At 49.0% G+C, this 23,398-nt stretch overlaps 1 protein-coding gene across 9 annotated transcripts in view; it reads right to left on the bottom strand.

Moving 5' to 3' along the window:
• Positions 1-23,398, bottom strand: part of ERI3 (ERI1 exoribonuclease family member 3) — a 129,381-nt gene that overhangs the window by 86,211 nt on the left and 19,772 nt on the right. For all 9 annotated transcript variants that reach the window (XM_060306343.1, XM_060306351.1, XM_030866079.2 and 6 more), the window contains 2 exons: positions 9,785-9,901; positions 3,267-3,326 (listed from right to left, as the gene is read on the bottom strand). In XM_060306343.1, the coding sequence (XP_060162326.1) occupies positions 3,267-3,326; positions 9,785-9,901 (177 nt within the window). The remainder of the gene's footprint in view (positions 1-3,266; positions 3,327-9,784; positions 9,902-23,398) is intronic.

Raw genomic sequence — 23,398 nt, 5'->3', positions numbered from 1 at the left:
ACTGATGGGAAGTCATTTAAAAGTCATATAACCCCTCTGAACTTCAGTTTCCGTCATCTATAAAACGAGGTAGGATGACTAACCTTACAGGGTTGTTTTGAGAATTATATGTGATAATGTATTAAGTGCCTACCTAAAAATAGACAGTAGGCTGGGAAGGGGAGAAAGACAGATCATCTTAATACAATATAATAGAGGCAGCAATGGAGAAGTACCCAGGATGCCATCAGACCAAGAAGAGGCAGAGGCTAGCCTCACCTTTTACAGGGAAAGGAGTCAGAAAGGCTTCATAAAGATGACTGAACTAAGGGCTTGATGACAAAACTAAGAGTTTGCTTGACAGCACGGAACACAGGAAAGGACACTCCAGGCAGAGGCAAAGGCTTAGGCACAGACATTTTGTATCTGATTAGCAACTGTCTGTTTAATGTCTGCCTTCCCCACCATACTATCAGCATCACAAAGGCAGGGACTCTTAGCTGTCTTATTCACTGTCTTAATCCCTAACCCAGCACAGTGTCTTCTTGATTAAAATGTGAGTAAGAAATAATGTGACTGGAGTCCGCTGTGATTGAAAGGTAGGGCAGGAACTGAGGCTGGGGGACTAGGTTAGGCCAGATTGTGAAGGGCCTTGTGTGCCCAGCAGGTAATGGAGAGCCCATGGTAATCCTGGGCTCCCTGGAACCGCAGAGATTCGGGAGGCCTGACCCATGCCGAAGCAATCCTGGAAAAGGGCCAAGGATCCCATCTAGGTCCACGACCACAGCAGCCCTATCTCCTGGGACATCAGGGCCACTCCTCAGTACCGGACTCTGCAGACCCTCTTCACACCAGAGAATCCTCCTCAGCCCAAGGGTCTCCCCAGCAGCTAAATTCTGGACCTTCCACTGCTGAATGGTTTGTCTCCCCAGTCACTCTGGCCCAAACCCTTGCACGACACACACACACATGCACGCACACATGCATCCTTTCCCCAGGGTCACCTAAAGAAAATAAGGCAGACTTTACATAAGAAAAGAGGTAAGGCAAACCTGAAGGTCCCTAAGTCAGCTAATCTCGTTCCAGTTCACTGGCCTTAAATCCCCAAGGTAAGTGCCCCACCTGCTAGGGGGCTCCCCAACGCCCCAATTCCTGCAAGTGGTCCTGGAAAAGAGAGCAGGACAGGACAGGACAGGACAGGACTGTCAGGAGGAAATGCCCAGCAAGACCAGGGCTTCACCATGAGAAGCACTTACTGCTCCTCCGAAGCTTAGGGCCGAGGCTATTCACTCATGCAGCAGATATTTAGTGAGCAGCTTCTGCTACGAGCCTGTCCAGGAAAGCGATGCTTTTGTAATCAGGCCTGTCCTTTTCCTTCCCTTCCTGTTTGAATGGATAAACGGTTGGAGGGACCACCAAGACAAGCCCCAATCAGCCAGCCCTCCTGGCTATTGAAGGTCTAGAGGAATGCAGACTGAGCCCTGCTTAGAACAAATGTGTCAGGCAAACATCTAACTGGCCATCTGCTCAGGGCCTTGCTTAGGACAAGAACTAACTCTTCAGCTCTATAACCAACTCAAGGCTAATGGGAAAGAGTAGAGCCCAGTCTGGTCTCCTTGTCCTCCCGGAGACTTCCTATCTAGGCCAATGCCAGGAATCTCCCCCTCTTCACCCCCAAAGTATGCTGAAATAGCAGAAAGTAGCTTCCTGGGTGAGACTCAGAATCCTCTGAGCATCCTGATCCACAGCTGGCCTGGGGTCAGCAGGAGGAAGCCTTCTGAAGAACAATCTCCCCCTCAACCAGCGCCACTGTGGAGAAAACTCCATAACCTCGACAGCGCTGGTTTGGTGCTGGCCCAGAATAAGCATCTTCCTCCCGGGATCCCAGCCAGAGACACTCCAGGGAAAAGCTGCCTGCCCCCTTAGCCTTGCTCTGGGATGCTGGCTGGGAGATAGGGAAGGAAGGGTCCCCTCTTTCTCCTTGAGTCTGGGGCTGGAGGGAGCAGTCCAGGCTGAGGATCCCCCTTAGTCATAGGGTGAATCTCCCCACCCAAAAAAGAGGGTCAGCGGGGCTGGGAGACACCTCAGAGCCCATCTTCTCCCAACCCCACAAGAGCCTGACCAGCCACAGAGCCTGGGCCTGCACACTCCCTGGGACAGGGAACGCACTTGGCCACTGGGTGAGCCTAGACCTCTCTCTCTGGCCCTAGTTCCATCCTGAGGAGCCCCAGGAAATTCAGTCTGCATTTCTCTCTCCCATGGGACAGGCCTCTAGGCTCAAGAAAGAGATCTTCCTCCCTCTCCAGCACCCTGCTCCCCCCAGGTGGACTACCTCCGAGGCAGATGTGCTCTGCTATCCTCCCAGACACTCTGCTCTCTCCTGTGATATAGGGGCTGAGCTTTGGCTTTATTGCTCTTAAAGATAAATAAAGCACCTAAGGAGACCCACAGGCTTTTTCTCTCCTCTTCTCCCGCTAGAGAAGGGAGTGGGAGGGGGACCTTTCTCCCTCTCTGAAAACCCCAGGCCCGCGGGGGTGGGAGATGAGCTGAGGCCAAGCACCGCTTCCTGACTCCCTCAGGCTGGAGCACAAGCAGCAGCGTCTTAACCTTTTCCAGCTCCCGGAGGAGAACATCCCAGAAGTGTGGTCTCTGCCAAGGGTTCTAAAGCCTTTAATTTGATTTTCCTCACATAGGCAATTGTTGTAATTATTCTGATTAGGAATCATTACCCAGCGCAGCCTCTGCACCCCTGACAGGCACGATGCATCCAGCGGCAAGCTGCAGTGGGGCAGGCGGGCCGGCCGCACCTCCTGGAGGAGCTGACAGCAAACAAAAGCCATCGATGGGGAGTTCTGCGTGAGTTAATGAAGTGCTCACATGCCACAGGAAGCCAACACTAAAGCTAAACAAAAACACCTCCAGTCCCCGGGGCCAGCCCGCAGTGCTGCAGCTTGGCTCCCCTACTCCCAGCCGCCCAGCGCGGGCTGCCCGAGCCGCCGGAGCCGCCAGCCAGCACAGCCACAGGCCGGGAGCTGGAGGGGCCTCCACCAACCCCCGGTGGCACTCGGACATCTCGTCAGTAACCCTGACGGGAACAGCTGGAGATGACAGATCAATGGTTCAATACTCTCAACAGCATGTCACTGATGTGACAGCAAATGTTATTCTAATCAAGCCATAATCATAGTCAAATTACAGGGCTACTTTCTCAAGAGGGGAGGGAGAGGAAGGCGAGGAAGGCAGCAGGAAGGGGTCAGAGGTCAGGAATTAAAGGTCACTCAACCTACCTCCAGCACTTGCTGCAGGCTTGGCTGACCATCCACCATGGCTTGAATAATCCCGGTGAGCTGAAAGAAAAGAGAAAGAGCCGATGGGTGGAAAACCAGGGCGCAGGGACTCCAAGCTGGACTGGATCCTTTCCTTTCTGTTTTTCTCCTTCTACCGTAAAAGACTCTGACCTGCACAGCTGTAGGCTCCGAACCTGACAGAAGCCTTGGGAATCAAGTTGCCCCACAACTTCCTGCCCCAAGATGGGGGTACACATCCACATACCGACCACGGGGTGGGTCTCAGACCTGTTTCGGCTTTCATTTTGCAGAAAATTTGGTTTTATGTGTCTTCTGAATTCAATAGGCTCAATAACTCCCCCCGAATTACAGTGAATTCACCTCCAAGCTTCTCAGAAGTTCCTGCAGAACTCGGGGAATGCTCACATGGGACCAGCACACTTGGTTCCAAGTCCACCCCTTCTCTGAGCGCCGGTGTCCAGCACTTCCCCCTCTGAAACCAGCAATGGGCCGGGGGAGCCCCCCAGGCATCCACCCTTCACCCCGCATACCTGGGCCCTCAATACCGGCTAGCCAAGCAGGAAACAGGCACCTTTAGCAGACAAAAAAGCCTACAAACCTAGTCTAGAGAATTTCTGACTCAAGGGCTTCCGCTCCACCCAGGTCAGGCCTAGGTTCAAACCAGCTTGTTGCTTTGTTTTGTTTTGAAGTGGAAAATACCCCTCAAGCGCAGACTAGATAGGCTCCCTGGAAGGCTTGCGGCAGGAGGCCCCCTGCACAGACGTGGGCCCAGCTGGAAATCATGGTGGCCAACATGCCCCCAGCCACTTCCAGACAGAGCAGCATCTCAGGCCTGCTTGGAAACTTTTTTTTTTTTAAGTGCGGGGGTGGGGGTGGGGTGGGGATTAAACTCCAATTAAACTATAATTGCATTTAATGAATACCAAATACCCAACTCACAGAAACCGCTGGCTCTAAGAGGGAAGGTTATTTTCTCATAGCGACTTACATGGAATGGTAATACACACCTTTTAGGGAAGAAATTTTCATTTTAAGAACGCTGAGTTCCTCTAGGTGGGTTTCTGTAGTTCATCAAGTCATTATTAGGTGGTATTTTAAGGAAGTGTAAGGACACAGCCACTCTATTTTATATTCCAGAAACTGTTTTTATATTAATCTGTATTTTAATTGGGTAACAGCTGCTGCCTACAGACTTCCCATGGTCTAAAAGGAAAATAAATTAGAAAGATTAACTACACTGTTGTTTTGCGAGGCTTTAACCCACAGCATGCCCACCCGGCTGGCACCTCCACACCCTTTCCTTGCTTGGGAGACCAAAGAACTGCCCAGCAGAGGGAGGGCCTGAGCCAAAGAGAAGAAAAGGTGGTCGGTCCCCTGAGGGCTGGGGGTGGGGATGGGGAAGAGCCCAGGGTCTGTAGCTTTCATCTTGGAGTGCTAAGACTCCTCCTTTTATTTAGTCAACATCTACTCCTGGAGAGGCTTGGCCCCATTCTAGGAAGCGGGGATCCAGCAGTGGAGAAAAGCGTGGAAACCCTGCCCTTGTGGAATCTGCGTTCTTCTTGGCAGCCCCGTCCTGGCCCAGTCCAGCCAGCACCCAGAGCCTGTTGGCCTTCCCGACCCACACACTGAGCAGGAAGGGCCCTGCGTTTTGTCTCAAGCAGGGGCCGGAGTCCAGAGTAGGCCTGTTGCCAACTCCAGGTCCAAACAGATGACTGGCTGGCACCCATGCACCTACCACTGCCCTTTCTCGCCCAGCTTCTCTCCTGCTCAGTTCTCCCAGGGCCAAGTCACATCCCCAAGCCTGGAGCTGGGGCTTTGGGTCAGGACTATCCTGGAAAAGAGGGCCCACAGCCATTCTTCTCGGAAAGCCCGAGGGTCTGTGTACAGTCTCATGTCCAGTCTGAGTTTCCTGGGGCAAGGTTAGGTCTACTCCTTCTCTTGGCTCCCACCAAGTGTCACTCAGATGAACACTGAAGGGCTTCCAGAAAGTCTCGCTTACACAGGAAACCAATGGCACCCTTGCCAAGAACCCTCCCTCCGTGGAGATGGGACTTAGGTCAGCACTTGTGTACAAGGTCCACAAGCACCTTCCCTGGGCCCCAGGAAAAGCACTACACCGAAAAGAAAAACCGGAGTGCTGCTCTGCAGGGTCTCTCACCACAGACTAGGCCCACCTCTTCCCACCCTGGGGTGTGGTGAGGGTGGGAGCCTCCCGGATCCTGGGGCTCTCTCACACTCCTCTCCAGGGCTCAGCAATCCCAGAATCATTCAGCCTGGGAGGAGCCTAGTGAGCTCAGCTCCCTCCCTCTCCATGCTTCCCAGACCACCATGTCCAGCAGGACATGACTTACGGCTTACAGCTGAAGGACTTGAACTCAACCCCCAGAGACACAGGGGCTGGAGATCCTTTCAGGGGCAGGCCTCACTCCCCTGCATTAATGCCTCCAACAATGGACCACATCTTATCAGCTCTGCCAAGGCACTGGATGAAAAGGGAATGAAATCTTAAAAGTCAGTCCCTGTACCTGATACTGACAACCTGTAAGACTTGTACCACAAACTGTGAGGAAGAGAGACAATATAATAAAATAAATACTGGGAAGTTATACCTTATGCCTAACCTAAATCTTTCATGCTGCTCTTTAAGCCCATTCCCACTTGGGTTAATATATGTTTGTAAAAAGCTTTCACAGCCTCACAATGAAAGGTACTAGAGCAAAGCCAAGTATTTACTAAGCTGAGAACCAGGGCTCACAGGCTAAACAGAGCTCAGAGACCTTAACCACTTAAAGCAGGAGAGGTGAGAGGAAGAATTAATGTGTGCTCTGTGGCTCCTTTCACTGAGGGATTACAGATTAACTCCCGCTTCTCCAGACTCAGAAACCACAAGGCGAGGAGCTTTTGACCCTGACTGATAACATGGCTGGTTACTGAGATCCCCTCCCGCACAAGGGCTTTGTCCAGGAACGAGCTGGCTTCCTCATAAACACTGGCAACTACACGAAGCAGCCCAGGACACTCGGTGCCAATAGCATGTCAGCATCCAGTGCTTTCTCCCTTCACAGTTTATCTCCAGCACAATCGTATTCTGACACCAAGACAGTTTGTTGATTACATAAGCACTTGTCTCTGGTGTGCAATCTGATAATCAGACCCACTCTTTCTCCTCAGACAAAGAGACCAATAAATCTCACCCTTTATAAGTACAGGTGCAAGACAAAGCCCTTTACTGGCAGTTAGCAAAATGGGTATTTTTCCTGGTTTTTTTTTCTCACAATGACAACAACAACAAAAAAGACTGCACATGGTCAGCCCAGCTGCTAGAGACAGAGATCTGATGAGTTGGAGCTGATTCTAGAGGTGGTAGGGAAAGGAAAGAAACACATCCCATCCTATCTCTGTCAGAACCATGTCTCCAGACCAACTATCAACTGGAACTAAGAAAGGACCTCAAGAAGGCTAACAACATGTTCATTACACAGAGCAAGTAAGAGTGTCTACATGTGGGCTGCAGACTCACTCAAGGCAGAATCCCTCTTCCTACTGCCCAGCACTGAGCCTGTCTCTCTCCCAACACAAGCATGTGCTTGTGCATGTACACACACAGTCAGGGTTCTTAAAACACTTCTTGTGCAAGAGAGAAAATCCTACCAGAGGAACTGCTTAGGAAAATCTGGAGGTTTTTGTTTCTCACACTTACTAATGGAAGATTCCTTCTGGCCATAATGACCTCCCTCCCGACCCGCAAAGGCAACCACCGCCAGATTGGATGAGGTCTCAGAACGACAGCCCCGTCCCGTGTCCATGCCTCTCTTTGCATTACAATCCATCTAGTATGAAGGTGGGGCAATATTTAGATGATCTGAGGTTTTACAAAGAAGACGTTACTTACTCAAAAGAGCAACTCAGCAGTACAGCTACTCTGAGGGGAGGCAAGGTGTGGTTGAAAAACTCCTTGACAATATTCACTCAAGGGACATGTAGTTTTACTTGGTGCCAGGCCCTAAGGATGGGACCGAGATGGATCAGATCTAATTTCTGCCCTCAAGGAACTCACAATCTAGTGAGAGAGGATAAATGACTGCAGTATACTGTATCTGACTGGTGCTACGCTGGGGTGAGCACAGCCCAGCCTGGGCTCAAGGAAGGCTTCCCAGAGAAGGTGACCCTGAGCAGGGTGCTGGAGGACAAGTAGGAGGGTGGGTGCAACACAGAGGCAGAAAGACCATCGCGTGCAGAGGCAGACTGAGGGAAGTGAGGGGGAGACGAAGCAGGGAGATCTGAGGCTGGATGCAAAGGCAGGGACCAGGCCAGGGAGAGTTCTGAGCTCTGGAAGCCCGAGACAAAATGGCAGAATCCATACCTACAGCACAGCCACAGCCACAGCCTCACTTCAGAGCAGGCTTCGTAATGAGGATCCCACACCACCAAGCCTACCACCCTCCAAATTATGTATGTGTGTCCTTGGGTGAAACTTTCTACAAAAAAGAAACATCTTTCATCAAAGTCTCACAATCGGGACTTCCCTGGTAGCGCAGTGGTTAAGAATCCGCCTGCCAATGCAGGAGACACAGGTTTGAGCCCTGGTCCGGGAATATCCCACGTGCCGCGGAGCAACTAAGCCCGTGCACCACAACTACTGAGCCTGCGCTCTAGAGCCCGCGAGCCACAACTACTGAGCCCACATGCCACAACTACTGAAGCCCGTGCGCCTAGAGCCCGTGCTCTGCAACAAGAGAAGCCACCGCAACGAAGAGTAGCCCCCGCTTGCTGCAACTAAAGAAAGCCCGCACACAGCAACAAAGACCCAATGCAGCCAAAATTAAATAAATAAATTTAAAAAAAAAAAAAAAAGGCTCACAATCCTTCCTCCCCTTCCCCAAAAGAGAAGCAGTAGCCGCCCTGCTCTGAAAAAAAACCCTTTTCCCAATATTCTCAATCATCCATTCCTGCCCAGGGCTGAGTTCCAGCAACGCTCTGCTCCATTCCTAAACAAGTAGCAACTTCCCCAAATTTAGGCCTGCCTGTCTATGCCAGGCAGCAAGCTGGAACTGGAGCCCCCAAGGGGGAGGTCACACATATGGAAGAGGAAGAAAAGGATAAGAGGACATTACACTTTCAGGCCAGTGGAGGGCTCAGGTATCTGGCTGGTTTAAGGGAAGTCTTCCCTTCCCTTCCCATAAGGAAGGGGATTTTCATCATCATTAAAATGATGATTTTTTTCAAAAGGGGCAAACAGGACAGATTAGCACCCCCTAGTGGTATAGGTAATTCCCAGGGGAAAGAGGGAAAGTATGTACCTCTTGACCCCAGAGGAAGCAAGAGCCTCAACATCATTGGTTGGAACAACAAAAGGCTTGAGAGACTAGACACCTTGGCAGATGGATGCCTACAACAAAAGGCCCACCTGGGTCACTGGCATCCAGCCCTGGAGAGACCCTTAAGACTCATATTTGGGCTAAGTCAGTCTCAGAGCCCACTGAGCACCCCCAGCAGTGCAGGCAGGCCCTTCCCCAGCCCCTTCCACACCAAAGGGATTGTTTCGGGATTACTCAAGAACTTCTTTCCTCCTGTTTCATTCATATGAAGAAAGTAGGTCTCTAAATGAAGGCACAAAGTCTCTAATGTATTCTCACCCCAAATGCTTAAGACTCCAAAAACGCTCATGTTTTCCCATCACCTCTACCACACACACTTGACCGGTGATTCCACCACACACAGCTTGTGGCTACCACAGAGTAAATAACACAATGCACCGCAGGGAAAAGCAGCCATAGAAGGCCTCTCCATAGAGTCCTGGGAGCCAGACTCTTCAGGGGCACCTCTTCTCTGCCGATGGCTCTTTGAGCCTCCAGCAAGCATCAAGATCTCAGTTAGTCCCGGTTTCACAATCTGTGAAGTGGGGCCATACTAACCTGTTGGCAAGGTGGCCGAGTACAGAACCAGCCTAGGATAAGGATAAGGACATTTCAGCCTCAGCCAGGCTGTCCTCATACCCCACTTGGACTGCTCTTGTCTTTCCTCAGTGATAGCGCTGTGCTTCCCACAAATTCAGCCAATGCTTCACACAGGACCACTTTGCTCAAGCACAGAAAAACATCACCAGAAAGCTAAGAAAGCCTGAACATAACCTCTGCTTCCAAGAAGCTGAAATCTTCACCTCTTGCCAAGGGCCCTAAGGGAAATGGAACTGAAAAGAAGCTGAACCCCAGAGGCACCACCCTGCTCCTAAATTCCAAGTACCTGGTCACCAAGAAGGGGAGGGATGACAAGGAAGGGAAAATGTTGGGGAAGCTGGGACAGATTGTGCCACTGCTCTCCCTGGGTCCCCCAATGACCACACTGGTCCAAGGGGAGTGGCAGGCTTTGTAAAAAGCTGACTGGGTCCAATGCACACCTGCCTTAACCACTGAAAAGACCTAAGCAGCCAGTATAGAGCACCAGTGATCCCCAAGCTCCCGTCCCAGCAACCCCTGCTGCCCAGCCAGGGCCCTTACCTCTGTACAGAAAGGAGTAAGCTGTGGATGGACTACGGGCTGGACATACATGTGAAAGGTAGACTCAATCTCCATGGTCCGGCCATTTAGCTTCAGGATGGGGAACTCGATGATTTCCTGGAACGGCAAAGGCACAGAAAAGGAGGAATGAGTTTTTCTTAACTAACCGTTTCAAATAACTCAGAGTCAAGAATGGGGGAGTGTTTTGGACTCATTAGCTCCTGCCAGGCCAAACCCAAGATTGAGTGAGATGGTGCCAGCTCAGTTATAATCCTAACCCTCCCGCTGTTAACATCCTCACAGGTTCCAGGGACTCGACACATATACCATTCCCACTGTCTCTGGAAAGGGGAGGGAAGACAGTGGGAACATCTGCCTTGATTTCCCCAACTGGTTCTCTAGCAGAGGCCTGCTCACTCGAGCCCCTAAAAGTAGGACCCCCTTCCTCTTGCCCAGGTCCCTGCCCTGGAATGGGCCTGGGTCTCCAGTCACATAAATAACCAGCCATCAGACTAATGCACAGACTTCCATATATGAAGTTTAAACAGAGCCGATGAGTTTCATTAGTTTTTACAAAAGGAAATAAAAAAGATAAATAATAAATAAAGCCAAAGGGGCCAAAGGGGATACTGAAGAGGAAAACTGAATAAGAGTAATAAGAGTTAGTGCCCTCCCACCTTTCTTTCAGGCAGTACGCCCACCCCTCAGCTTCTCCCCCTGCCCCCCCCAACCCAATCACTTAGCCAGCCCTTCCCAGTCCACTGGAACGTAATGGAAGAGAAGGAGGAGTGACAATTTGTTTGGTGTCTCTAAGATTAATTTGTCTCCATTATTTAATAGAGATGCACAGCACCAAGGTCCTGGTGTGCAAACAGGCTTGCAGCACGCCGGCTGTGCAGCCCGCCTCATACATCGCTCCTGGGAAGGGAGGAACACGCCAGAGTGGGGAGAGGGCCGGAGAGAGCACGCACATGCTGGAGAGAAGAGGGAAAGCCAGGAGAGAGAATAAAAAAAATGAGTGCTTTTTAATATTCAAAAACAGTTCGCAAAATTTAATCAAAGCAGAGGAAAAGCTAACATTTTTACCACTTTGACATTTTTATTAGCGCTTTCATAAATTTTTAAAACATGAATGGAATTAGTTTACAACACAAAAAAACTGCCCTGAAAACATCTGGAAGAGACAAATAGGAAATAATAAAAATAAATAAAAAAAAAAACAAAATCCTCCCAGTAAAATTAGCATGTGAAAAAGGCCTCCACTGCAGAGAGAGGAGGGGGGCTTTGCCCACTCAGTGGCCACCACAGTCAGCCCCAGTGGCATCCCTATCTCAGGTCCCCCGTTCTGGTGCGGACCTTTCCAGTATCACTAAAATCAAGGCAAACTGGCTCTCTCCAGGGACAGCCTGAAGAGACAACACAGAAGCCGTTGACACCCGACTGCACTAAGGAAATGGATGAGCCGGGAGACAGAAGGAGAAACAGCCCATCTCCCTGATATTCCACGGCAGCCTGGCGTCTCCCCACCAAACATACCTGCTCTGTTGGCCTCATTTTTAAAGCATCTTTATCCAACACATCACAGCAGGACTGAAGAACAAATCAAGGCAGCCAGATTTCATGACTGAGAAATTCAAAGGTTCTGGTTGACTGGTCTCCCTGGAGTGCCCCCAAAGATGGGGAAGCTGACAGGAGCCCCCAGAGATAGGAAGGGCGGAAAGACTGTAAGACTGAGGCAGAAGGGAACAGAGAGGAAGCCCAGGCTGCTGCTTAAACTAGGTAATGCCTCTCCTCCCACCGCACTAGGAAGTAGGCCAGAGAGGAGAGTTTGGCTCTGAAAAACAGAACTGAGGCACACACACAGAAAATACACACTGGGTCCCCAATGTGTATTTTGAAATCAGATACCCAAGATTTCCAAGTGCTAACCCTGAGGTGGGGCTCATCTGAGTCAGGCCCATTTCTGATATATCCTTCCTCTGCCGCTAAGTAGGAGAAACACTTCCCCAACAGAAAGACCTCCGTAGCCTGGTGAGTTTGGCTGCCCTGGTGTCTAAGGAAACAAATACAGCCAGCTCCTCACTAACAATGTTAGCTGGGCCCACAATGAAATTTAACCTGTGACACAACTGTACTTTTCATTTAAACTTTCATTTGGAGAGAAGCAGTGTTTGGAGACCTGCAGTTTGTCCTGCTAATAAAGACAAGTGTTGGGACCTTTAAGGATGCCATTCATCTCTGGCTTTTATTAAATTCAATTTTCTTAAGCCCATGATACATTATGAAATTAGGAGTTGACATTCCTCTGGAAACAAAAATATCTATCAAACATAAATAGAAAAAAAACCCTCTATTACCAAGAATTTATGGCTTAAAGTTGATCTCTTTCCACTTTTTTACAAGCACATGGTTTGTTTTAGAGATCTGAAATGTTATTATAGATCTAGAATTTTATTAGTATTTATTGTAAAATAGTAAGCGCTTCAGCTCCCACTCTGACCAGCACCGAGTCAGCATCCCCAACAGATACTCTTAAAACTTGGCCTTTGGGTTTCCCTGCTGCAGCTCAATCTTTCCTGCTGCGGCTTCCTCACCCCTGGGGAAATAGAGCCAACCTAAGTGCTCACACTAGGTATGACCCTCCCAGAGAGGGGGAACAAGCCAGCCTTGGCTCCATGTGAAGAGGAGTGACCCCTGAAATGCCTGGGGGCCAGAACACAGCAAATTGGACCTGTCCTGAACACCTCTCCCATGGTGCATGCCCATCAGCCAAGCCTTGCCTCCAAGACCAAGAACAGGGCCAATCTCAGAACATGACTTTGCAGGGGCCCTTCCTCAGCACCACCATCAGCTGTTGTAACAATGACCTTACACACTGGCATATTCTTTTGAGCCACTGAGGATGCAAAAGAGGAACTTTTGATAGATGACCCTTTGGGGAGTCAGAAGAGTAAGGACCTCACTTAGATACTTCTAACCTTCCCATATTGCCCAGACAAGCCCAGAGCCTCAAAACACTGGCCCCAACAGCCCATTCATAGGAGAGGAGCCCCAATCTGTACCAGATGACAAAACTCCGCAGCTAATACACCTTGGGTATGCCAAACACTTCAACAGTTTTCAGCTGACAATGAATCAGGGCGGGAACCCCCAAACTCTAAGCTGATCACATTAATTCCACCCAAGAGCTTGTGCAGATGTGCCCTAAGTGCCAGCTTCTAGGGGCAGGTGCTCGGATCATGAAACTGTTATTTCTGCCCTTCCTCCTCTGCCCTCCTTCTATTTCCTCATTCCCCTGGGAACATGTTTTTTTAAAGGAACATTTGAGTGTCTGCTTGTGTAAAGGTAGCACCATGAAGGAAAGAAGAACTGCTCTGTATTTACCAGCCCTCTTTCCCAACGCTAATAATAATTTCTCAATTCCTTACTTTTGTATGACATTTGCATTCAATTAAACTACCTGAGCATCTACTCTGTGTAGGAGACTGGACAAGAGTTGGAGTGGGATTCAGAGATAAGATGTAGTCTGCATTGCAGAAGTACTCGAACTAGAGGGCAGAAAAGATACGTGAGCAAGTGATGAACAATGCACTACGATAAACATCTTAGTGGAACGACATACCCAGTGTTATGCTTTTTTATTACAGTGTGCTTTCAAATGTATTTTCTTATCTTACCCTTTTTAACCCTGGAATATAAGTCATATCGTCATCACCATCAGGTCATAAACCAATACTATTAAGCACCTACTATCTACCAGGCAGGGGCTGGGTGTGGACATGGAGGCAAATACAATGAGATGCGGCTCCTCTGTCTGAGGTGCTCAGAGTCTGGGCGAGGGGTAGAGAGGAGCTGGCCCCAAGACCCTCGGAGACACACACAAAATGGAATCATTTCATTCTTTCCATTTATTGTTAATTATGTGGCAGACACTCTGCTAAATGCTCAATAGGAATGACCGCATTGAATCTACCTAACAACTCATGAGATGGGAATCACTATTACCCCTATTTTACAGAACAACTGAGGCCCGAAAAGCAGTTGTCACTTGCTCAAGGTTACACTGCTAGTAAGGGACAGAGTTGGGACTCCAAATAGGGAAAATGAGACTTAAAGAGAGTAGGACTAACAGGTTTCAAAATCTGAAGGGTCAAGAAAGATCTGATTCTTTTAGTCTGAAAGGCTGTCTTTAAGGAGCTCAGACTCCTATCTCCCAGGAAGAAAGGCTGTTCTTGCGTTACAAGAGCGATGAATGTGGACCATCCAGGCAGAAAGTCCTGCAGGATTGCTACTGAAAAGACTCCACTATGGCTGCAGGGACACAGATGGCGCTGAGCTCTGGGCTCGGAGACGGCAGAACTGTGAGCCTTCAGTTTGCATCTCTAGCACCCAGGTCTGTTCCAGCACACAGACCTCATTCTCTGCTTTTGGTGAGTAAACACATGAAGGGGCTGATAAATAGCAAGACAGAAGCCAAGCGCATGGCTATAACAGAAAATTCTCTGTTTTCCCAGAGTTCTCCACAGGACCAGAGAGGTGAAGTGATGGTTGGTGGTAGAGCCAGGATTCAAATGCAGATATACATCGCTCCAAAGTATTGATACTTTCTACTTTCTACCTCTCATCTCTAAGTGGTCTCCCATCCTCCCTCAACTGCTACAAACCACCAACATCCCAGTTTTCTGTTTGCCTGGGACCACAGTTTCCTGGAGCAGGAATTTGTAAAATTGGGATAGTTTTGTCACCCTACACCATCCACCGCTACCTGCACTACTAGGTTGTCCAAGGGTAGAGCACCATAACCACAAAAAGCTGGTCTGCTGATGGTTGATGGGAAGTGGCCACGACTTGATAACTAAGCACAAAAGCCTTGGAACTTGGATTTTTCAAAGTATCCATGGTTCTAAACCTATTGTATCTGCTGTCTCAATCAATAAAATGCTAGCTGCAAATTTTTTTTTAAAGGGAAGGGAAGCCAGAGAGATTAAAAGGAAGCACCAAGCAAATACTCTTTTACCTTTTTAAGTGAGTAGAAGTTTCAGTTGGAGCAGAGGTTTCAAATGCAGCTACTTTCTAAAATTGCTTAAGTAGGAACCCCAGTGATTCTCTTGATAAACTGAGGACAAAACTGCAACAGCATTTCAAATGAAATTTCACACGCACGATCAGTAGACTACAAGAAATAAATGTGTAGGTCGCTTTCGGGGTATTCAGACTCCCTGACGCTAAAGTGTCTGCAGTGATAAGATTATATTCAAAGATACAACAACAACAACAAAAGGATTTTAAGCAGAAGGGACTTGGGTTAGGCATTTCTTGACAACGGGCCAGAGGGTTTAACAGTGTAGCATTCTTACAGACCTTTTCTCCAAAGCACAGACTCTTCTTTGCCTGAGCCGATGTTTCTACGGTCCTGTCTAAAATGGGCAGATCATTCTTCATGGCTCCCCCCTCAACCTAGGAACTGGCATTCCCTCAATTTAGAGATGGTAACAACTAATCTAGCCCTTCTCTACATCCACTGACTCTTTAGTCCAAAAACTGTGCGCCCCTGCAGAGAAAGGTTTGATAAAATCCAAAAGCAACATCATCACATAGCAAGGCAGAAAAAGCAGTACCTGGTGAAAACATGGGTTTTATCCAGACAATGATTTTTCAATAAAAGGTCCATGCAAAGGCAGGCCCTTTCTCCAAGGGATCAAAGAGGCTCTTGGCCACAGGGAAGAGGGGAAGTTGAGAGGGAGAAGTGAGGGCTGCACTGGGCAACGGAGGGAACATGGTTTGCTTAACAGTTTCTCCTTTGGAAAAAAAAAAAAAAAAAGACATTTTATGCACAAGGAGCTTATTTCTTAAACAAACACTCGTGGTTTTGATTTACACCACAGTCTGCTCCTAAATAATTTATGGCGGGTTAAATTTATTGCCGAGCCCTGGCTGGCTGCAAATTCGAATTGCCAAATAATTAGATTTTAGGGCAAAGCTTATAAATTACCCGTCGATTTGTCCGGACTTGTTTGTCAGTTGCTTTGTGCTTCGGGTCATCTTTGGCATTTGGCTGTTTGGGTTTTAATTGCTGATTTACACTTTGACAGATGAGAGCTGATGCTCGAAGTTTCAGGACAAGGAAGGGTAAAAAATTGGAGCTTTAAAAGGCTGATTTTTCACCTACATGTCCGTCTTCACCCATTCCCATAGACCCCAGAGCAATTAAAATGTAGAAAAGAGGCTGAAAATAGACACTGCTGTTCCTTATGGCGGGGGGGGGGGGGGTGCAGAGTGAATTATAATTTACTTTTACTGAAATCTGAATTTTTAAAAAATATATAATACCAATAAATGAAGGAGACCAAAAGTCTTAGAAACTGCATCCTCACCCAGGGGTGTACGAGCCTGCGTCTACCTCTACACGCACCTGACTCTGAATCAGCCTCAGTTCAAATACTTCTAGATACTCAACTGTAAATAACTTCTGATATTAGTGGCCTCTGTGAAGTTGACCCTTCAGGGCAGCAAACAACCAAATGATTTCTTTGTAGCTATCTGTTTACATACATTTGTCATGGAATTTATTTAAACAAATCTCTGTGCAGCAGAGGTGCCCCAGAGGCAGCACTATAGGAGGGCAGGGAAGTTGAAGGGTGCGAAGTCCAACTTACCATCCCAGTGGAAGGAAAAAATCTCTTTGGATAGTGCTGCATTCCCATCTACATGCTGACAGAGGGCCTGCAGGCTCCCTTTATGCTCCCCAGAGAAGCAGGGCCTGCCTCCCAGCCACCTGCTGTATCCCAAAAGCTCACCATGAGGCCATGAGTCAAAATAATACTAGTAGTAATTCTACTAACAAGAGCTGATACATATAGCTATTACATGCCAGGCACTGTTCTAAGCTCTTACATTTTATCCTCCCAATAGTCCTATAAGATTGATACTATTATTAATCCCATTTTGCCAATAAGGCAACTGAGGCATAAAGACTACAAGTAACTTGCTCAAGGCAAGTCATACTGCTAGTAGGTGGTAGAGACTCCAGAGGGTCCAGTCCAGTGGTTAGGAGACCATGCTCCTAACCACTCTGCTATATCGCTTCTCATTAGAGCAGCCTCTACCTGAGCTCCCTCTCACTTTGGAGGTTGAGACTCCACATTCAGGGACCAGGGCACATGCAGCCAAACCCTGTTCAGTTAATCACCCAATAGGGTGGGGAAAGTTATGTAACATGCTCAGGATCACAAGATGAATCAGAGGCTTGGTTTGACAAAGACCATCTTTCCAATCAGTGCAAATACCGCACTGAAGATCCACTATCCGGGGGTGAGCAACAGGTGATCAAGACAGACCAGGCCCACTCAGGCAGACAGCGGGTTCTGGTCAGGCAACCTGGAGAGGAGCCCAGAGAGGCTGGCTGGGCTTCAGGAAGCCTTGCTCAGTAGTCCCCATCCACAGCCCCAGGGGCTGCTGGCCTCTTCACAGAAGACTGAATCCCCCTGGGGTGCTTCATAGATTCCCTGCTCTCTGTGTGTACCTGACGGCTAGAAGCCAGGACAGGGAAACAAATGTGCTGCCATGACGGCAGATTTTCAAAATCACTGACCAGTAAGTGAGCAACAAAGACTGACATCTTGCCCACACTGCCTGAACACTTCTCTCACACACTGGCTCATCGGAGCCCACATCTCTGTAAGGGAGGCAGGTATCACTGCCCGATTTTATAGAAGAGAAAGCTAAGGTGGTCAGTGGTTTAAAGCAAGGTCCCTTACAGGCAGCATCCCATCTCCTGGGAACTTATGAGAAATGCAGATTCCTGGCCTCCACCCCAGACTTTCTGAATCAGAAACCCTGAGGGTGGGCACAGCAGTGTGTTTTAAAAGGCTTCCAGCTGATACTGATACTTGCTGAAGTTTGAGAACCACTGGTCTAGAGTAGAGCAGTGCTTCTCAGACTTTAAATTACCTGAAGATCTTGTCAAACTACAGATTCTATTTAGCGCTGGAGTAGGGCCTGATATTCTGCATTTCTAACAAGCTCCCAGGGATGCATCCCAGGGGATGCTGTTGGTTCTCGGACCACACTTTGAATAGCAAAGGTGTAATCTAGAACATCTGTGTGACTAACTCCTTATCACAGAGATACTGACGAGTGAGAATCAGAGCGCAAGGTTCTCAGCTCTTCTCTCAGAACAAACCCTTGCTTGGCCCACTTTCAAGCCCCTTGAGTGAGCCCTTTAGATCTGCCAACCACTCCCGGCTCCTGCCATCAGACATTTAATTCTCCTGGCCGCCAAGATCCAGGGGAGGAAGAGCTGGCATCTCACATCCCAGAACTTTGTAGAGCAAGTTGACACATCTCTGTTAGAAAGCCAGCAAGAGGTCTTCCTGCCACAGCAATGCCTGCTCCCTTTAAGAATGCCGTCAAGACCCAGGGCATCAGCTACCCAACAGAGCACTCATCATACTATTCTCTCCAAAAAAAACACCTTCCTTCTGTACAAATGAACCAAAAAGCAGGACTGGATACCTAGGTCTCCAAGGAAGACCTCTCATTACAGACATAAGCCAGGAGCTATTTTTCTGCCCCTGGTCCTGAGAAAGGCCTAACACTGGCCATGGATGTAAAGCGGGATCACAGCAATTCCTACGATATCCTGAGACCCCAAGCTGGAGATGCCTCACTACCCTCCACACCATCGCCATGAACTTCCTTTAAGGCCGTCCCCTAGCACTGTCCCTCTAGTCATGTTACCGCTCTAGTGAAAGCAGACCTTATCAAAATGGCATGTTTCCTCCCACTCATCAGTCCCAGCCTCCTCCATCCCCAACTAACTACCAATCCCTTTCAGCTGAGCAGTTGGCCTTCATTCAAATCTGCAAGTGCTGGGGGTGGGGTGGGGGTGGACAGTGAACAATACAGAGTCCCTGAACTCCATTTCAGACATCGCAATCTCAAACCATGGCCCTCAGTTTGTATCACACTTGTGGAGAGCAAGATTCCAAGCTTTTCAGCCAGTTATCGTCCTAACTACCCAACCATCACTACCTACCTCCCAAAGGCCAATGGCCAAACAGTTCATCAAACAGACCCTAGAGGAGTAATGGCCTACATCACCACTAAGAAGCTGACCTATGTCAGGTGTACCTGACATGGATCTTCAGCGCAGAGCACTCCACTTACGACAACCATAGGTTTCGCTCTCCACTCCTTACCAAATCTCTTAGCACCACTGACTACCAGAGCCCACAAGTACCCAAAAAAGCTATGAGCTACTTAAGAGCACAGTTCTCAAGCTTGTTTCTTTCCCAGCACATCTAAGGGCTACAACACATAACTCCTCTCCATTCCCACCATCACCACCTTAGTCCAACCCACTAACCCACTTTCAAGTAATGCCTCCTAACCAGTTTCCCTCTGCCCATGTTTAACCCCTTGAACACTTTTCCCTCCATTCCCGTGAACTCTGGCTTATGATATCTATTTCTGTTTCCTCTCTTCCACTCAACAATACATTCACACTTCCTTTTCTGGGTCACCAATTTTGCCCCCAACCTTACTGTGGACTCTGCACTTCTTCTCCTTTCAGCAACATCGGCATCTTCCAGTGAGAGCCTCTGCCAGCATTTAGCCTTCAGACGAGCCCATGGCTGGAAGGGCCTCCCCAGGCCTAGACCATAGCACTGGAACAGAAGTGGAGCCCATGCAACAGACGTTTGCTAACACAGACCAAGATCTCCCACTGGCCAGCTACAGGCAGGTGCAGGGCCTAAACAGCAGCCCGTTCCAAGGCACCTTCACTTCAGCTTAGGGGCTTCCCTGATGTTTGACTCCCCCTCTAGAGTCTACCTCCCTCCTTTCTGATTCTCCCAGCACCTAATAGGGCTTTGCCTGTGGTAGCACTCAACACATGCAAACCTTCTCTGCCTGTCCTAACCTGCTCACCCTTCTGCTGCAGACCTGCCAGCCTGGGGGGCTAGTGTCAATCCGGGAACACTCTTGTTTCAGGCTTTTAGGCAATGACTCAGTTTTCACAGCTAGAGCTCAAACCTCATCACATAAATGCATGACTGTGGGGGCTTTTTAAGTATTGTGAACACCCAGGATAAGGGAATAAAAAATAATCATTCCAATGGCATCTTAATCAAAATGATGCAGGACCCTTTTTCGCAACAAGACACAGAGATGGAGGAAGCATCTCCTAATATCAGTTTCCTCATGTCAGACAACTGATTTCAGTCTACAAAGTAAGAAATGTAATCAACAGAGGGGAGAGGAAAAACAAAACAGGATGGGGGCAGAAGTGAAGCCCACGGACCAACCCTAAACGCTCCTCTGGATTGCACTCCCCCTCCTCCCTTCCCGACCTAACTGGTTTTCTTTCTGTGGCTGTGTTACCTGTTGCTCCTGCTCTGAGGGAGAGCTCGACCCCACCTCCCACCCCCTCCAGTCACCTCCACTGTAGCAAATCTCTTCTCATCCAGGCTCTCCTGCCTCTTCATTAATCCTTCCCTCCTTCCTTCTGTTTCTCAATGCTAGTCAGCAGGCCGTTTATCTGTTTGAAGGGTATAAACCTCTCTGATCTATGGAAGGGGGTCTTCCCAAGGGATGCCTAGCAGATCCAGACCCAAACTGCCAGTACTTGGCTGTCAGGTCATTCCCTAGCCCTTGCCTCTCTCCCTGGAGACCTTGCACCCAGCCCAGTGCTACCTTCAGGGGCAGCTCCCTGACAACGCCTCAGGGCCTCAGCTCACATATTTCTATCTTGATCCTCACCCTTTTGGCCCACACGTTACTAGCTAAAATTCTCTTAAACCTCTTGTAGCCTCTGTACTCTCACTTGCGGCATCCCAATAAGAGCTTGAACGTGAGAAATGCCATATCACCGATATAGACCATCCTACGAGCCAAACAGTGAAATAATTTGCCGGGTTCTGAGAATTCCCTAGTGGTCCAGGGGTTAGGATTTGGCGCTTTCACTGCTGTGGGCCCGGGTTCGAGCCCTCGTCCGGGAACTAAGATCCTGCAAGACGCTTGGCATGGCAAAAAAAAAAAAATTGCCGGGTTCAAAGTCTTCATTCTCCCTCTTCCTCATTTTCAACGTTCGTGCACAAACGAGCTTGCGATGCAGGTCAGGTTTTTCAGACTTCATTCAGTTGGTCCTGGCTTACTCTGTGAGTGCCTTCTTTCATTCCTGCTGCAGCAATTCTGAGAGCCCTCCAGCCCACTTGGCCCTCTCGGCCTCCTGACTTTCCCTCAACAGGAAGCTGTGCAACCCCTCCCCCACCCGTGAGCAGGGCTGACCAGTCCCCTCCTCTACGCGCCCACTGTACTGAGTACTCACCCAGGCCACGGTACTTATCACGCTGCTTCACAGCAGTTACGCGGCTGTCTACCCTCCTCGACTACGAGCTCCTTGAGGGTAGGGATCATTTCTTGTCTTTATGCCCCAGCATCTAACATAGAGCTTGAAGTTGTCATCCAAAGAGTAAAAGGAGGCCTTTTTGTTGCCTCTAAGGTGGCTACCATGAAGTCCTCCCCATTCCTTTACTGACCTGGTTGGTTTTGTCATGTCCAACAAAAACCTTAAAAGGGAGCTCAGTGTCACTGTTTAACAGTCCCTAATTTCATTCACCATTTATCAATGGCCCTATTCTTTAGAGTTCTTCCCCACCATCAACCTTAGCTCCATGTCTAACAAAATCTGCATTCCAACTGCTGTCTCAGCCCTGGGGAGGCCACCGGATAATAAGAGGCTGGGGGAAATGTCTTCTGATTTGCACTAAATTACGTGGTGACTTTGTTACGGTGACCCAGCGCTCCCCAAGGAAAGTTCCTTGGTCCCACCCCAAGGCAACTCCATAGCCTAACTACACACTACGGCAGCTTAAAGGTGTAAACCCTGGGGAAGGGAGAGAAGCAGACTGAATATAGCAAATAAACCCACTTCGATCGTACCTCTGCTATGCCAAACACACGTGGCAGCACCACCATGCACCAGTGCTCCACTCCCCGACATGTGTATTTTACTTTTACATTGCTGTGTCTGCTCCAAATAAAGAAGGGCCGTTCGGCTTTCACATGAAGTTACAACAGGGTCAAGTTACGGACACGGCAAATGGGGCAAATGCTTGTCCCACTCAGGGAGCACTAGTGAGGAGCCACAGTGAGAGCCAGGGGAGGCCCATCCCTATGAGGGACCACCAGGAAACTGCAGCCTGTGGAGGGGGTTCAGGAAGGGGTGGGGGAGGCACCACATTTATGGAAGCAGCAACAAAAAGGACAAAAGGGCCTAGTGGGCTGCCCCATGCCCACCCATTACTGGCCACCGATAGAGGAATTCACTTACAATGACCCTGAAAGAAGAGATGTGTTAAAGCAGAGATAAGAAAGGCAATAATTGGTCTGATGGGCAGGGGAAAAATTATTCCAGGAGTCGAGAGCCTATGCAAGAACACTTACGGCTCACACAGTCATCATAACTCAGCCCCCTCAAGCATTTTGTGCTCTGCTTATGGTGTTAACTTTAATGTCTTAACATATAACACCATCCACACTAACACAAAATACTACACACACCAGATGAGGCTGAGTTATAGTTGCTGTGGGAAGCATAACTTTGAATTTCCTGATTTTGGTGCATTTAATCTCAACCATAATGTTACATTAACGGCGGTTTTGCATTTCATTTCCCAGTTTAGAAGAATAGCGTCAGCGCCTTGGCCTGTCTGTACAGAAGAAGGGGCGGGGCTGACTGACCACAGGCAGACGGACCACCACCCAACAACTGGGTCCTCCGCTAAAAAGCCTGACCCGGGGCCTTCCCTGGTGGCGCAGTGGTTGAGAGTCCGCCTGCCGATGCAGGGGACGGGGGATCGTGCCCCGGTCCGGGGGGATGCCACGGAGCAGCTGGGCCCGTGAGCCATGGCCGCTGGGCCTACGCGTCCGGAGCCTGTGCTGCGCAACGCGAGAGGCCACAGCGGTGAGAGGCCAGTGTACCACAGACACACACACACACACACACAAAAGCTTGACCCGACCCCGACCCCTTGGAGGAACCTAGACCGGGACAAGTGAATGGGGAGGGAAGGGTGAGCTCTTTCTCTAGGGAATGGCCTTTCCATCCACTTGCAAAGTACAGGAACCAAGAGGAGAGGGGAAGAAGCCGAATATGGAGCAAAGAGCAATGTGTGTGTATCAGGTGGGGGGAGAGTAGGGGGTAGGGGGCTCCTGCTTCTCAGCCTTGAAGGGAGAAGGGAATCAATATAGTGTGATTTGTAGGGATCTTAACCAATTTCCTGTGAAGTTTTCCAAAATGTCTCTCTCACAAAAGACTAATAATGAGGAGCCAGCTTCAAGTCATACTGAAATCCTCCAAATGCCTCTCTTCTATTTTATCCCTTCTCCTGTCACCACCAACCCTCCCCCCACCCTGCCCTCCCAAAATAACCCGGCATCTGGACAATTTTCTATAAAAAAGAAACGCCTTTACTCATAGTTCTAACTCAAAATGCAGATGGAGATTCTTCAAGGTTTCCTTAAAAAAAAAAAAAGCTCCTGTGGACAAAGACCAAACACTAGAAAACCTCAACCCCAAAGGTCATTTTTCTCCAAAGTTGTGGGCACTTA

Source organism: Globicephala melas, chromosome 1 (genome assembly GCF_963455315.2).
Source record: "Globicephala melas chromosome 1, mGloMel1.2, whole genome shotgun sequence".
In the NCBI taxonomy this organism is placed as follows: Eukaryota; Metazoa; Chordata; class Mammalia; order Artiodactyla; family Delphinidae; genus Globicephala; species Globicephala melas.
The sequence above is the reverse complement of the archived record's forward strand: the minus strand, read 5'-3'. Positions and strand labels throughout refer to the sequence as shown.